Source organism: Nanorana parkeri, unplaced genomic scaffold, assembly GCF_000935625.1.
Source record: "Nanorana parkeri isolate BGI_ZX_2015 unplaced genomic scaffold, ASM93562v1 scaffold558, whole genome shotgun sequence".
NCBI lineage: Eukaryota > Metazoa > Chordata > Amphibia > Anura > Dicroglossidae > Nanorana > Nanorana parkeri.
The window spans coordinates 960,742-978,600 of NW_017306826.1; the positions used below are offsets into that span (position 1 = coordinate 960,742).

The window sequence follows — 17,859 nt, forward strand, 5'->3', positions numbered from 1 at the left end:
ATGCTGCGTATCAAATGGTCTTGTTATCAAACTGTGCAAGTCTGCCAAATTGTACCCATGATGTTTATTTAGCATTGCTAGTGGTATTAAACACAAGTCTTCAGAGTAAAAATTGCTATGGATATCTGATATCTGAACAATTTTTAAAGAAGGGATAGTCAAGTCTGTATAGACAAGCAGGGTCATTCACTACTCATGTCCTGATGCAGAAGCGCACATGTCCTAATTACATTTCTATGGCCATGTCATACTTTTGTGGGTGGGTCATACACTTCAGGGTAGACTTATTTGTAAAGACATTTGTTATCTGTGCATCATCTGTAGACTGTTATATATACAACTACAGCAGCTTACATTTCCTTATTTGACTTTGTTGTCACATTCGATTTGCTTTCATGCAAGCTGCTACTTCTTTTCTTGTATAACCTAAAGTGTGTCTATAGCCAAAACAGGAGAAATGGACATTGGATTGAAGTGTCTACAGAAGTGGAAAAGCACATGTATCTTTGACTTACTTTATTAGAATATCTTTCCTTCTGAACTACCATTCAGTGACTTCTTCCTTGATGACCTTTCAAGGATACGATCCGCTTCACTGTTAGAAATATCCTAAAAGCATATGTGACACAACTTTATATGATTATTTTATATTTACTATAATAGTGTGTGTGTGTGTGTGTGTGTGTGTGTGTGTGTAAACATACAAAACATTATACAGTGTACTGTATAAGCATCTTTCTTCACTTTTAATTTAGGATGCTTTTATAAATAAGGCCTATACTATTTTATGAAAGAACTGTCCACGTTGCCAAAAGCACTCAGCATGTCAGATTTTTTTTTCAGTTGCTATTGTCACCATATTATAAACTCCCACTTGTTTCAATCCATCAATTAGCGTTTAAATCAGTGTTGGGCAACTCCGGCCCTCAGGGCCTGTTCACATGATATCAGGCCCTGATCAGGTGCGGATCTGCAGACTGATGTATTGCGTTTTTGCCACGTTTTGGCCGCATTTTTGATGCGTTCCAGTAAAAAAAAAAATTTTTTTTTTTTTTTTTTTTGCTGGAGTGGGGCTGTTAGTATGTTAGCTGCAGTGCAGTGCGTTTTTGATGCGTTTTTGATGCGTTTGCGTTTCCTGACCGTTTCCGGACCTGACAAAATGTGACATGCAGTATTTTTTCTGTCGTAAGCTGAACGGACTGCGCACGTGAGAACTGGAGCCCATAAAACACATAGGGATACATTGGGATGCATTTTGAGTGCAGCAGCGTACGGAGCCGGTCAGCACACAAAACGGACGTCGTGTGAACAGGCCCTCAGGCTGTGCTTTAACTACAAATTCCAACATGCCTCTGTCTCTGGGAGTCATGCCTGTAACTGTGCCAGAGTTGCCCACCCCTGATTTAAATTATCCCTTTAAGTAAGTGAACCCTTAGGGCCTGTTCACATGAGATCAGGTCATGATCAGGTCCTGATCAGGTGCTGATCAGCAGACGTGGAGCTGCTGATGCAGTGCGTTTTTGACGCGTTTTTGATGCGTTTTCGGTCCGGATGCTGACAGTTAATTTTTTGTCAACGTTGATGACATCATAATAAGTGGAGCAAGAATTTATTTTTTTCTTTTTTTCCCCCTTAGCTGCATTGAGTTGCGTTTCCGTTCCGTTTTCATTGCGTTTCGTGCGCGTTCGTGTGTTTCCGGACCGGACAAAATGTGACATGCAGTATTTTTTCTGTCGTAAGCTGAACATATGGAAAAACCTTTTTTGGGGGGTTTTGTTGGAGTAGGGACTGAATACGTTTTTTTCTCCCTGTGTCCTATTGGGGAGATTTACCTTCACTTCCTGTCCTAGACACACAGCAGGAAGAGTAGATCTCTCCAAGGTGAACGGATATCCCCTCTTGGACAATGGTCACCAGAACAGGTTTAACCATTCGAAGATTTTCCCTCACCTCACCTGGTCACAAAGAATAATGCTAAAGCTTTACCCAAACAGATTGGCCCAGAGCTCGGGTAAACCAAAGGATACAGAGAGCTGATACCAAAGAGAAGTATTCACTTGCTTTGGGCTTTTCCACATTTTGTTGTGTGACAAGTTGGAAATAACGTATTTGCCGGCGTATAAGGCGATTGGGCGTATAAGACGACCCCCTAATTTTTCAGTTAAAACATAGGTTTTGGGCTATACTCGTTGTATAAGACTACCCCCTTCCGAGGCAACACCATTTAAAAACATCAACATGGGCCATTTTGTTTAAATACACCCACTAATCTGTCAGCCCCCTGGATGTGCGGTAATACCCGAGTCATATATTGTGCAGTGATTACTTCAGCTAGAATCCTCTGCAATGCTACACACTGAACCCTCATAGACTTGTATGTGGCCACCCCAGGAAGGAGCTTCACAATTTAACTTGTTTGTCCCGCTGGATGTGCGGTAATACTGTATGTACGGTAGCTTCGGCTACAGTGTACCGCGCTGAGCCAATCACGGAAAGCGATGTACGCAGTATACTGTATGTAGCTTTGGCTACATACAGTATACCGCTCTGAGCCAATCACGGCGAGCGATGTATTATATTAATGAATACAAAGCCTGCTCGGATTGGCAGAGGTTGTGTACATCGCGGTATACTGTATGTAGCCGAAGCTACCGTTCATACAGTATTACCACACATGCAGCGGGCAGATTAGGGACGTTTTGTATACTCGGCATATAAGACGACACCCGATTTTCGGGGGATGTTTTTAAGTATAAAAAATTGTCTTACACGCCGGCAAATACGGTAATTAGGAATTTAGGTCACTGGAAATAATTACAGTAGCTAAAATCTCCATTGATTTTCAAATTATTTGCCAATGCCAAATGAAAAGTCTGCATTTCAAGTATGCAACTACTTCTTGCGTAACCTTTCTGGTGCAACCAACAGCTCTTGCATGTCATAGAATTGGTTGAATGGATATCACCTGTGTGCAAGTAAAGTGTGACATGATCTTAACCACTTCCCGGCCGGCCGTTGTAAAAAAACGTCCGCCGGGAACTTCCTAAAATACACCTGTTTCTGAAAGGTCTTGTGACTGTTAGAGAACATATATACAAAAGAAATCAAAACAAGTCTAAGGTAAAGGTCTATAAAACCATCAATCATGGTCATGAAAAAAAAATGATCCCAAGCTTTCAGTATCCTTCAGAGCACCAATAAATCCATTATTAATAAAATGGAAAGAATATGGCATAGCTGTACCTGCAGAAGGCTGTGGTAGCATCATATTATAGGATCCTTTCCATTCAAAGGAAACAAACACAAGAGCACCACGAGCTAGCGCAATAAACTCAAGGTATGGTGTAAAATAGGTAAATAGGTGTAAAATAGGTAAATAGGGATGATTTCACACCATACCTTGAGTTATTTTGCAGGACACCTCCAACTGCCAATTCAGAGCTGCAGACCATCTGCCATGTCAGATGCCCCACTACACCTGAGAGCGCTGTACATCCTCTATTGTTCTTTTTCCATTTAAAGGGACTGGGAAACTGGTCAGGATGGAAAGCAAGTTAAAGGGAGCCTAATAAAGGGCAACTGTAAAGGAAAGCCTAGTTTAGTCTATAAGACACTTGAGACTGGAAATTGACCTGCAAGTGGGACAATAACCTTTAATACACTTCCCAAGCTACAATGGTATGGTATAATACCAACAAATAGAATTGTCCAGTCAAAGCCCAGACCTCAATCCAGTTGGAATTGGATGTAAAAACACATGTTTATCAACAGCCTCCATCCAACTTAACAGAACTTTTCTGCCAAGAAGATGGAGTAAAAATGCAGAATCCAGATGTGAACTTTACTCAGCCAAAGGTGGAAATTAATACGTAGCCAACTATGAAACATCTGCACTCTTCGTTGTGTTTGATTAACTTTGGTGTCACAATAAAATGAACTGTGAACGTGTTGGTGTGTTGTGTATATAAAACTGTAAATGTCACCACTAAATCTACTTTAATTTGAGGTTGTAACAGTGGAAAATGTGTAAAAAATGGTAATAATTTAGTGGTTGACTTTACTTACTAAAGATAGCAGCTGCCTGGCACGGTGAGTGGATAACAGATTACGCACTCGGTTGTGTATAGCCTCCCAGGTGTTATTGTCAGATCGGCATCTGAAATAGAAAACATTCAAAAATGACATCTCAGAAATTCCAGCTAAAACAGTGAAAAGCTGGGTACATGTGGCTGTTCAGGGGGCAGCAATGGATTAGGAGAAATAGTGATGATTCAGTAACTTTTTTTCCCTACAGGACCGCTATGTTGTTGACTTACAGTATTTCCTTTCCCATAATACTGGGGTGCAAAATTCATGCAGTGTGTGGCCCTGTTGTCACCTCTGCATGTAGGAAAAGTCGACTTTTAAATAGTTGAAGGAGCCAGTCCGAAAAGTTTCAGTTGAACAGTAACTGCAGCCAATCAGCTGAAGACTGTTAAGGTATTTCAACAGCAGCACACTGACCACTGCCACAATACAACAGCACCGCAGGTTGGGCAAATATTCATTGCCCAACAAAGTATTTCTTTAAATTTCTTCCCAAGCACAGTCGTTAGCTTTAGTCAGCGTAGGGAACAGTCACAACCTCTATTTCACCAGTAAATAATAGAACATAGCTTAGATTTTTCCTGAATAAATCTAAGTCTGACGCATTACCTATATGAAGTGAGATACCTTATAAGATGATGGAGCAGTAAAAGTATTTCTAAGGCCAAAACTTTTTTGGGGGATAAAGAATGGATAAAACTCTTGTTTGTCCTTTGTGTCCCATTGTGGAGATTTTCCTTAAAGAACAAGTATACTTTTCCCAAAATCCTGATAAATCTACTCACAGGGCATTTCTCTTTAACATTACAATTACATTTGATTGAAAATATTCAGCTGTTTCTTCAGACTCCTATCCCAGCTGAATGATAATAAAGTATTTACTAACACAGCTCCTGTCTAGTTTTGTCTCTGACAGCCAGCAGTGGGAACATGGCGCTTGATAGGAGGAGATCTGAACATCAAGTTAAACCACAGTAACATACAAACATGTTAACAGTATTATCATGTACCTTTCCCTAAGGCTTCCCTTTAGAACTGGACTTGTCCTTAAATCCTGCAATGAACATGTGCTTGAACTGAGAGAATCACTCAGAGTGCCTTTATCTACAGATGAGTTAGCTTTTCTTGGCATGTGCAGGTCATCTAAATCCAGATGGTCCTGTGTAAAATAATGTGTGGTTTAAATGAATACACTAACACAAAGCACGGTGTCAAATATTTTATGTTACACATGTTGTAGCATTTTATACATTATTAACTTCTATCACTACTTCTATAATAAGGCTAAATTGTTTTCCTAGTTCCTCTTATCCCCTTTTACATTTATATTTAGTAAGAGGTTCTTAAAGTGACACTAAACTCAGGAGTTAAACCTAATTGTGCATTCAAGTACCTTAACTATTTAAAAAAATGTATCTAATTTGTGTATCACTCGGCCGTGGATCCTCAAATCCTCTATGAAATTAATGCCGACACTGTCCTTCCTTCTGGAGGGTGGTTACTTTTGTTCCTCATGGTTCCTTCTTTGCATGTTGTAAAGCAGCCACCACTCCAGCTTCACTCCTGTGATGGGCTACAATCCCAATACAAATAAGTAAACTAAACATGAGGTTGCAGTCCATCACAGGAGTGAGCTTCGAGTGGTGGCTGCTTTACAACATACACAGAGGGTGTGTTGTTCCTCCAAGAAGTTGAGTGCAGAAGGATTTTGGATAAAGAATTGTTAGATAAACTGATACCGGATTTACCCATTATACCTATTTTTCATCATCTCCCTAAGGTGCACAAACGGGATGCACCGTTGAGGGGCAGACCTATAGTGGCTAGTATGAACCCCTAAGTGATGTGGTGGATGCCCTCCTCCAGCCCCTCGTGAGAAATCTACCTAGTTAATTGCGTGACACTAAGCATGTCATTCAACGCATGGAGGGTCTAAACTGGAGCATTAACTACAGATGGTTTGTATGTGATGTTGCCTCACTTTATTCTTCTATACCACACAATTTAGGAATGAAGCCAATAGAATGTTATTTGGATCATAACACAGATTAAAGAATTTTGTAGTAGAAGCCATCTTTCTTCTGTTAACACATAATTGTTTTATGTTTAACCATAAGTTCTACCTCCAGAGATGTGGCGCTATGATGGGAGCAAGGTTCGCCCCCCACATACAGCAACCTGTTCATTAGTTGGTGGGAGGAGCAATGGGAGTCAACAGAGATGGAAATCGGTCAAAGTATTAGGTTGAACTATACAGAAAACCTACAACAAAAAATTATCTCTTAAGAGCCGATAGTTGCCACCAGGTGGCAGTGAAAAGAGCAATAGGGACAATAGATTTAGGAACAATAGGGACAATAAAGGGACAATGCATTTGTCTCCAACAGAATTGTTCCAAAAAAGAAGCCTTTGAGAGAGAATCCCTTGAACTACAGAATAGGATTTTACAAAGTGGGTGCTCCCGTTCCTTGATTGGAAGGACATATGATGAGGTGAAAAGAATTGACAGATTAGAACTTTCAAAACATTCCAACAACATGAGGAAACAAGTAAGGTCGAAAAAAGAGAGAACACCCATTTTCTCCACTCAATATAGTTGCCAGTATTAGGACATTAAAAAAATTATGAAAAGATACTTATCCAATTTGCATAGAGATGATGATATGAGGAGCATTTTACAGGGAGGAATTCAATGTGTTGCTAGACGAGCATGGACCCTGGGCAACATTCTGTCACCTAGCTTAATAAAACCTCATAATAGGGATGGATGCAACTTGCTATGCACAACGGGTATGTACAAATGTAATGCTTCCAGCTGTTCAAGCTGAGATCTGCTAGGTGATCATCATACAATAATATCCTACATCACTAGCACATCATATCACATTAAACGATTGGTCAATTGTCAAACTACTTGATCTCCTGTTTGGTTTGCCGCAAACAGTATGTAGACAAAATTACAAGATTATGTGACCACGCTAGGGATCACTAGTCCACTATTAGGACTATGAAAAGTACTAATGTTGCAAAGCACTTTTGTGAGACACATAATGGTAACATTGATTCTATGAGGATTCAGGATTATTGAAACAGTACATCCAGAGGGGGAGATAGGTTTTCCCTATTGTCTAAACCTGAAGTGTTTTGGATTTTTAAATTGAAGACTTGCGTACTTGATGGTATGAACTATGAATGGGGTGTTACATATTTTATTGAATAGTGATTACCCATCAGGTGTAGTTCTTGATCTCTAGAGGGTCTGTATATTAGTAACCATGTGTGCTCGTCCAAAACTTACTTGCTTGTATTTTTGGATTTTATTATATCTGGCTTATTTTATAGTTGTGGATCTTTTTGCTAACTTATACTTTTCAATTTTAAATGGTTCTGTTTAATAACACTTGGTTTTTAATTTGTCCTCCTCCCCTTTTAGTCTCTTTTCCATCCTTCCTTCTCCCATACTAACCCCCCCTTTTACCCATGCCCCCCCCCCTTTTGGTAGAGAAGGGGTAACAAGAGACAGGGAGAGGAGGCTATTCATCAGTTACATATGTGACTAGGGGAAATTAAACTATTTAAATGTTGTCTTTGTGATCTCTCTTCATCTCTATGAATCGGCTGTTTGTAAACCATGTTAGGGTTGGAGGAGCCTGTGTGTTTACAGCATGTTTTGATTCGGGAATAAACAGTATCCAGCTTGTGATACCAGTCGTTGTGCAGCAATTGTTTCTGTAAGAACCATACACAGAGGGTAGCCACCCTCCAGAAGCAAAGACAGTGTCAGCACTAATTCAGAAATTATTTGAGGATCTACAGCCGAGGGGGCAGACTGCACCTAAATGGGAAGGAAACAGCTCTGTTGGGGGAGAAAATGGTGAGAAGGTTGGAGAAGTTTTTTAAATTAGGATATGACGGGGAGGGGTCGTACATGAATACTCTATATAGTGAGAAGGGGTTGAAGGAGGCACTGGAAATGTAGATGGGTGGAACAGAGCTGGGAAGGGGGGCTCAAACCAGATGGCAAGGAGACTGCATTATCTCTGTCCAATACAGACAGTGTTTCAGAATAAAATTACAAATCAAGAATTACCAATAGTAATTCTTGATTTGTTAATTTTGTTAATATTAAATCTTAACACAAAATTAAAATGTACTATATGTTCACAAGTGCTAGACATCTGGCAAACAAAATGGCAGAGCTGGAACTTTTGTTACTTGAGGAACATTTTGACTTGGTGGGGCTTTCAGAAACCTGGTTAGACAGCTCATATGACTGGGCTGTTAATATCCAGGGGTACATCCTGAATCGGAGGAACAGGATTAATAGAAAAGTTAGAGGGGTATGTCTGTAATTTAGGAGCAATTTGAAAGTGAGTATGAGAGATGATATTACTAATGAGAGTTGTGATGAAGATTAATGATGGCTGGAGCTTCATATGAAGCTTCATATGCTAGAGCATCAAATGCTAAAGTACCGTAATTGTGGTATTCTGTTATAGGCCCTCTACTATATACCTAAAATATGAGGAAGAGATTCACAGTCTGAAATGGCTGGGAAACAGGGCAATGCTCTTATTATGGCAGATTTCATTTACCGTGGTATTGATTGGGCTAATGGAACTGCACGATCAACATATGCTTGTCTTTTCTCAAACTTTTTACAGTACGATTCCATAGGTCAGATGGTGAAAGCTCCGACTATAAAACATGCTCTGTTGGATCTATTAATTTCATATAACACAGAGCTCATAACAGATGTGCAAATTAGAGACAATTTGTGTAATAGTGATCATAATGTAATTACATTTGCCTTAAGTTACAGGGAAGAGAGTGATGTTGACATGAAAAGGATACTAACTTTTTAAAAAGGCTAACTTCAAGTTGTTTAGCTGAGGTGATAAGTCCACCTATCTATATCCAAAAGGATATTAGTAGGGTACTTTCTCTGCACATAGTATTTGTCACATAATCCTTACCTGTATAAGGGCCTGAGCAAAGATTACCAGTTATTAGATCTTAGGCAGCTCTTAGTTACATCAAATGCAATGCTGCAGAAGCATACCTTTTCTGTAGATGTTGTGCAGTTCAGGTTATCAAAAGTCAATGCTAGGGGAAAAAATAACAAAAATAAAATGATTTGAAATGTATTTTGTGCTAGGGCAGTAAAAAAGTCCACAAATGCAACAAAATTAAAACTGGTACCTCTCTGTAAGATTAACTGTAACAGATGCAAGCATTTTAGAAGTTACATGTGCAATTTAGTTACAGATGTATATAAGAAACAAATACAAATGCAGTCCAAACAAAAATAAAAACCAATGTTGCCAGAAGGAAATGTAATGTTTGGTTAGCTCATGCTGCTATTAAAATATGAGAGAAGTCCCTTGATTAAGCAGTATGTAAGTTCTCCCTCAAACAACCATCGCTCATGTTATTTCAACGGAAACAGACTTCACGGAACGGAAATCATTCATACTTCTTGGTGTGGCGACATGCTTTTTTAATTGTGTGGCATACAAAGTAAAAGGACAGCCACTAGAAAAATCACCATATGACTAAAATACTGGTGTGAACTCAATCACCTCTCCTTAATCGATTTTCACTACTTGAATGATGCTTGGCCTTTGGAGACTGCAGTTGCGATGCTGTTTTCTCACCCACAGGTTTGAATGAGTCAACCTGAACAAAAAGATCACTGAAGGATTACTATAAAAGTATACAAAAAAAACACAGCAGTAAATAATAATGACAATAAGAGCAAAAGATCACTCAGTGTGAGTGTGGTATAAAATGTAAGATTTGTTGTTGTGTACAAATGGGAGGTCTGAGTGAGTACTAAATATTGACGGTGTGATTTTCCTCTGAGCGGGAAGATACTGTATAAACTCCACATATGCTTCAGAATGTGTATGCATTTCTTTAGAGGAAGGGGGACGTGCTGTCACAATACCGCATTATCCTCCATTATAATTAGTATTCATAGGTGGGATTGATTTATTAATACTGAGGAGCATATGACTGGATCAGAGAGGACATTATACAGCTTCATGCTTTCCTCCATGATTTGTGTTTCATTGGGTGAAAGGGAAATGATCTCCTCCACCTCCACCTCCCCCTCCATAAAGTAGGGTGTATCCTTGCTCCACCTCCAACCTTCATGATTTTCTAAGGAAGCTGATTCTCCAGAGAGCACAAGTAAGCCTTTCAGGGTCCTTCCTCAAAGGCAACATTGTGACTATGTGAGATCTCAGGAAAAGGCATTTTTCTCCCCTCAGATGATGTGCATGGTCACATGTCCTAGTTACATGTGCCAGAGTTTCAGGAAGTGAATTGAGATACTTTTCTACTTGGATTCTATATGGCACAAATCTGTAAACTCATCATTTACACTGGTCAAACAATGTATGAAGTAGGTTTCTTGAATTACAGTCTATGGCAGGGGTAGCAAAACTCCGGCCCTCCAGCTGTGGTGGAACTACAAATCCCATGAGGCATTGCAAGATTCTTACAGCCACAGACATGACTCCCGAAGAGAGATGCATCATGGGATTTGTAGTTTCACAACAGATGGAGGGCCGGAGGTTTGCTACCCCTGGTCTATGGTAATAAATCTGGTATTATATTTTTCAGGAATCAGTAAAAAAAAATCTACACTCAAGTTCCTGTATCTGCATGCCGATATCTCCCACTCCACCTTTTAGATTTTTGTTTATCTAATATTACAAAAATCTCATTGCTGGCGTACCCAAAACATATAGGGATCCAGTGGCTGACTGAGCCTAGGAGGCTCAGCTTATTATTAAAATATCCCTTTTGACCCTTTAAAGCAGTTGGGTGGCAGTTGAAATGTGTTGAGTAAAAACAGGATACTGGCTTCAGTATGCATTGCATTCAATCCAAGATAACATGAGTACCATGTAATGAAGATAGCATGCAATGATCAGGGACTGTAACATCAGGTTCCTAAGTTTTCAAAAACAGCAACTTGTACTTACAAATCTCTAAAGCCTGTGGTTGCCCCAGAGATTTCAGAGATAAGTAAGGTATGTACACATCTAACAGCATGAATTCTTTCATATGCCAACAGGAAATCAAGATAGCATTCTCTATGTTTTCTGACAGAGATTACACAGAATAGAAACCATTGGAGTTGCTTGTTCACCTTAATGTCAGCATGGTCTTAATTTCAACAGAAATTGTGGCAAAATATTAGATCACCTCTGCCTGTGTCTACTTTCAAAAATGGGGGGAGTTTTTGTTGTGTCTTACTGTCCTGTTATTTTTATATGATATGTTTTAATAACATAAAGCAATGAAAACATTTTTTAACATATAAATAAACACCAAAAAAAAGCTCCATGTATTTTAGGTACAGTGCTGCATGACAGCAATTGTCATTCAAACTGTCACATCACTAAAAAATGTCCTGGAAAGGAAAGGGGGTAACATGCAACAACCATAAAGCACAACAGCACAGTCAATTTTTATCAAAAGGTACACTTATGTTTTAAATACTTACATGTCTTACAATAAATGGCGGTTTTGTATCTGCGTCTGACTTAAATTCATAATTTCCCAGTTTCAAATGAGAAAGGCGTTGTTGACTGTCCTTATTAAGTTCACACATTCGCCGACGGGCGTAAGGTGAAGGAGATCTGGACTTTGATGATCCAGTAGGACTGCTGTAACTTTGTTCTGGGCTGGAGTAACTTTTTGTTGGCATTCTTGATTTTCTTGTAGGAGAATTTGGCAAAGATCTCCGACACTGTATTTTGTTTGACTGGAACAACAAATAGACCCAAAATGTCACATACAAATGTTATCACAGAACCTGTTTTAACTTGCACCAAGTAAAGGATGATTTAGTATGCAGAAATGTTTAACTTACTGAATTTTTTTTCTGGAAATCCTTTGGCTTTTCTTTTATGGTTGTTCTTGTGGAAAACTCGATTTTGGGTGCAATTCCCTTAAAAGGAGAGATTCAGAAAATGACTGTCAGCATTTTTTGTAGATAATAATTTTGGCCATGGCACAACTATTACAATACATTTCACTTAAGTTTCACAACACTAGCCTTGTGTTACTATGTTTATTATAATTATCTTCCTTTATTAACTGTAAATGTAAAAAAAACTGCATAGACAATATATTTAAAAAAAAAAAAAAAAGGATGCACATTATAAAATTCCAAACGCAGTATTAAAGCATGAACAATCTGACATCACTGCAGTGTCATCACAGGCTGTTCATGGAATGGCAAGGCATAGAGAGGGGAGTGGTACAATATCGGAACAGACGTGTCTCCATTGCAGCGGTGAGTACAGCTACCCTGTGCTGTTAGGGAAGACCAAGTGGAGGGTTTTTCTTAACTTTGCAGCCAGCAATATTTTCATCATAGTGAGAGGACATAAAGGGTTGTAAGAGACCACACGTGGCAGAAAATGGATCATGGCCAGAGATGGCCTTTAAGTAATGCAATAATACAAAGAATAAAATGAACATAGCTTTATATATAAAACATGGTTCATTCTGAATGTTTGAATTTTGGTGACATGGTCTGGGCAGGACGTGTTATTTTTAGACTTGCACATAATATATTAAAGATATAATTGAGTGGTATTGGTGGACTGATATCAAAGGGTGTGGAGGTGTTGCAGTGTTTGACTGTGATGGGTACTATGTTTGAGTTAGTTGTAACTCTGATCATAAAGCAGGATTCCCACAATAATGTTTCCTTGTGTTTTTCCTTAAAAATTGTAGTTACAGAAATACAATTCTGAACATTTCTTTGTATTTTAGAACAATGTCCTGTACTTTATTGCTTTCTAAAAGTTCACAATAAAGCCAAACACCACAAGATGAAGTATTATAGGGCATGCATTACCATTTCTGCAGCTGTGTCTTTGGTGCAGTTCTCAGCAAACACATCTTCCATAGGGATACAAGGTAATGCATGTAAAATTCTTCTTTTTAAATGCAAAGGTTAAATGTAGCCAAAGACAGCAAGTAGAACTAAAATGTCTATAAGTCCCTTGTAGCACTACCCTAAAGGATCACCAAGTTCCCTATCTAGAGGTAAGTATGACAAATAAAATATAAATAGCAACTTGCTAATGGTGCTCCCTCTATGGAATACCCCTTTTTTACTTTGCTGTTGTATCAAAATGATGTAAAATACAATGCCAAAAAATAGTTACAATGTAAACGTCCCCTTATTGTATTTCCTTCGCAGTAAAACCCTTTTTTTGTCTGCCTTTTTTTCTTGCTGAGAAGAAAGGGGGTTACTGCAGAGTAATTTAGTATTTGTTAAGCATTTAGTATTTACAGAATACATAGTAATTGTTTTTTGGCATAAGAGTTGAATAGAAGGAATTGTATTACATAATTTTGATGTAATAAAAAAAAGGTATTCCGTGGGGGGAGCGCCAGTAGAAAAAATGGCTATTTTATTTGCCATAGTTACCTCTAGAAAAAATGTGCTTAAATGCAAAGGTGTGCATGTAGTTTAACAGCAGCACAACATTACCACTTTTTATCGATCATAGGATCCAGGGCTGCATGGGACTTAAATGGCAGCTCAATATAGTACACAATACATATTAAATGAAATAGCATAAACACACAAAAATACTGTACTGTATACAAAAAGGGAAGCACGGACGTTTAGGCAGGTCAATGTCATACAAAGGACCAACAGGTCCTAATCTTATCTGGCATACAGTGATTTAATATCTCATTTTATGACCCACCAAACCATAATACTCAGCCATGGCATGACTGAGGTTGAGCAAGCTGGCTGTAAATTAAGCAGGTTGGAAGCACTGCTTGAAACAGAAAAATTACAGCAGTAAATAATATGACATATCTGTCCAGCCAAGGGCAGAAGATCTTCAAAGGAGAAGATCTTAGTTAAAAACATGCTGTAGAAAAGGGAAAAGGAAACCAAGGTAAATGTAGAATGTGTGCAGAGATACAAAGAAACGTACTTTGTGACAGATCTACAAAATATTTTTAGGGATGTAAATCATTGGTTCACATTACTATAACCTATCTAAACCATACCATCTAACTATATAATGTATCTATACCATAACCTATCCAAAGAGACCTGTACTGAAAAACATATGTAGACTGCCTTTGCTGACCTTCTTCTGAAACAGCCAGTTGCCTGGTTCTCTCTGGGTGCGTACCTTCTGAGTCACTGACCTGGGGCAAGCATGCAGCCAGTAAGTTAACATATCTGATCCTCGCACTTCCAGATCATTGACTCAAAAACTTCTGAAACCAGTGAATCAACATGACAGCCAGGCAACTACCATATTCCCAAGGAGTGGTCAGCAATGGCATCCTATATAGCTCTCACAGCACAGGTTTCCCTAAATGAAAACATGCACACAAAATTGGGCAATATGCAGTACCCAGTAAAAATCCATCCTTGATCACCTTCATTGCAGTGAAACAAAAGATTGGTTGCTATGGGTTACTAAACTTTGCATATTGCTTTTTTTTGCCTAAGTGCCTGTCCTAACTTTGTTAGATTCTTTACACACAGGGGCAGTTAATAAACCTTGGCAGAGAGGAATAAGTATCTTTTATTTAATAAAACTCAATCAGATTACAGTTATTTTTCTCTATTCAAGTTTGAAAATGTAAGAGTTACTTCTATCAGTTTCCATTGCCAATACGAGCACATTTTTTTTCCAAGCTTTTATGTGTTAGCCCAAAGATGTTTATCGCGTTATAATACTTTTTTTATTTACATTTCACATTTCATTACATATGCTTTACTTGCAAAAACCAAATGCTTATGAATCTATAGGTTCATTAACATTAAAGTTCTCCCGGCCAAACGTTTCTTAACCCTTGCAGTGGGGCTATGCTTGTATTGCAAGGGTTAACTGCTCGTTTTGGTCAAGTTGCAAAAAAAACAAACTTATACTCACCTGAACCTTACAGCCAGCTGGCTGTTATAGGACTCCCTCCAGCCTCTTCCCCTGCTGCAGTGATGGTATATCCCTCGGCGTCCTCATGCACTGTACACTGTGTATTGGACGGGATGACAAACGGGACCTTAGACCGCTGCATTGGAGGGGGAAAGAGGCTGGACGGACTGGTCTAAGAGCCAGCCAGCTCATAGGATCAGGTAAGTATAACTTTTTTATATTAGCATCTCGACAAAAACAAACACTTAACCATTGCAGTGCAAGCATTAAGAAAATATTTGACAGGAGTTCTTCTTTAATCATTTTATTAATTGCAAGAAACAATGGGGTTGTGTAACTAAGAGCAAACAGGCTGTTCACTTTGCAAGGGAAATATCGCTTAGTATAGTGAATCTGGTGAATATTTATTTTGTAAAGAATACCCAATCACGTGCAAGGAAAATGTAAAGAAAAAACAGAACTTTGCCTGGACATGATTTGATAATGGAAGTCAGCAGAGCTTCTCCTCATTCACTAAGCTAAGGGAACTGCCATATATTTGCCTTCAGTAAATCAGTGTTTGTCCATTGTGTTTGGAAGGGACCGACATGTAATTAAACTTCTAATCTCATATCATTAACAGCTAATTTATTCAGGTAAGGAAATCTGTGCCTTATATGTTCATTTTAATCTAATTGTTTGGCAAGTTCAAATAGTTCAGCAACCAGATGCAGCCCTCTGTTTTCAGCCTTGTATGCCTTAAGTGCAAAGAACTAATATGGCTGATAGGAAAGCGCATAGTAAACCTTTGACTAATGCCAATATAGAGACATGTGCTTTAACAAAATGGACTACCCAGTGTAGCTACTACACCAGACGTGCTTCTCATTCAAAAATGCTAAAATAGACATTTAAAAGTAGCTTTTTATGTTTTGACCTCATAAATGCGGTAGGTTTAAAGATATCTGATTGAAAAAGCATACAAACACCACAGCTACTGGACTAGATCAAGTACACAAAGCCATCTTGATTTGTTATGCAGGTATTATCTTAAGTTCAAAGACCCCAGCAGAACAGTCTGCTGGCCCGGCCAGGAGATGCACAGCCCCAAAATGGCGTCTGAACGACATAGGCACTCTGCTCTCGCAGAGTGCTATAGGCGGCTCAAACCTGACATCATTCTTCATGGCACAAAGCAGGACCTGATTCTTTCAAGAAGGGATCCAAAGGCAATGGCACACCATCTTACACAGACATAGACCACTTTCCTATTATTTATAAAATAAGTCATATCCAATTTATTATTTAAACCCTGAGATATTTTAGTATTCATAGTAAAGAAAAATACACTTTTCTTTTGTTGGGCTAGAAGAACATACCCACTGCTTTTTTAAAAGGCCTTATTTTCTCAATACCTTGAATCTTCAATGAAGGGGTACCAAGAGGTAGACAAATGTCTAGCAATGTTAGTGGGTCTATTTTTACCAATGTCACATAAACGAACCCCTAACCTGTCTTTCATTCTTCTAGTGCCCCACATATTGAATGAACATTGACTAGAAGTAATAACATGGGTATTATATTAATACAATTATCATTGTAAAAATTCACAGTGTAAGACCGATTTAATTTCGTGAAAGTTATCTGTTTACCCTTCAAGACATACTTGCAGCAGGGGCACATGCTCATCACACAAATAGAATTTTCTTCAACCCTTAACTAAGTTTCTGTAGTTTCTCTGCTTGTTCAGAAAAACTTGGAGATAAGTATTTTCCTAAAGTAGGTATTTTTCTTGAAAATACCTTCACTCAATTTATTTATTTACCCTTGTGAATATACCCTGTCACTGTGCAGTACTGGCAAATGCCTTAATACAATATTGCTGACTTCAAAGAATAAGAGACTGCATTCTATAGAGAACAGCACCTTATTAACCATTTCATTTATTTTCTCTTTTAACAAATCAATTCTATTCTATTCCAGACAAAACTTGTTTGGAATTTCCCCTTTTCAAAAATCTACTGTACAAATCCTTAGCTCACAACTCAAACCTTTTATTTGTTTTTCAATGAGCGAGGCCTCAGTAAGTGGTGTCATACCACTATTCTTGCCGCAGATATAATTTATTTTATGCAATTCATTGGAGAGGTGTTTTGGAGTTATTACTTAGTGTACATGCATTTAAAGGCATAAATACTCACTGGGAAGCCACAGACAGTTTTCATCAGAACCTCCCTGTCCACTCCAGGGTAAGGAGGAGTCAGCTTTGGTTCAGGGAATAGGAAGCCTCGATGGTTCTCCTTGTAAGTGGCAAGAATTTCTTCTCCTATAGTAAAATATAGAATACATGATGCACAGGTAAAGCAAAATAAATAGAAAACCCCATAATGCATATTTATATATATGTACTATAGGAGTAATTACTAGGGATGCACCGAACCGAACATTATTTTTTTTTTCTAACCTTTTCAATTTTAAAAAAAAAAATTGATTTTTTTTATATTTTATTTATTGATTGATTTATTTGTATTAAATATTTTAATTTTTTAACTTTACTGCTGGGGGCTTTGGTAAAATATGGTGGTGACCCCTGATATTTCTCTTTTACAATAGAAAAAGAGATTGAGGACACAGAGTTCTCAATCTCTTTTTCTGCAGCCCCAGCACTGAATGACCAGGAATCCTCTATACTGTACTGAGTGTTCCTGTTCATTTATAACTTGTGGATATAGTATGAGTTACTATTACGCAGTCATGAATGAACAGGAAGTGATGTAGAGTCCAGCTTTAAAGCTAAACTCTAGGCAGATATAAAAGACACACAATAATGCAGCTCTGTTATCATCAATAT

The 17,859-nt window shown here is 38.3% G+C and overlaps 1 protein-coding gene across 1 annotated transcript in view; it reads right to left on the minus strand.

Annotated features, from left to right (window-relative positions):
• Positions 1-519: 519 nt before the first annotated feature.
• The window catches only part of SPATA6L (spermatogenesis associated 6 like), a 31,148-nt gene continuing 13,808 nt past the window's right edge, over positions 520-17,859 (minus strand). The window contains exons 5-12 of the mRNA XM_018562045.1: positions 17,210-17,331; positions 11,975-12,052; positions 11,606-11,866; positions 9,669-9,765; positions 9,149-9,192; positions 5,097-5,245; positions 4,066-4,156; positions 520-609 (exon numbers count right to left, since the gene is read on the minus strand). Coding sequence (XP_018417547.1) covers positions 520-609; positions 4,066-4,156; positions 5,097-5,245; positions 9,149-9,192; positions 9,669-9,765; positions 11,606-11,866; positions 11,975-12,052; positions 17,210-17,331 — 932 coding nt within the window. The remainder of the gene's footprint in view (positions 610-4,065; positions 4,157-5,096; positions 5,246-9,148; positions 9,193-9,668; positions 9,766-11,605; positions 11,867-11,974; positions 12,053-17,209; positions 17,332-17,859) is intronic.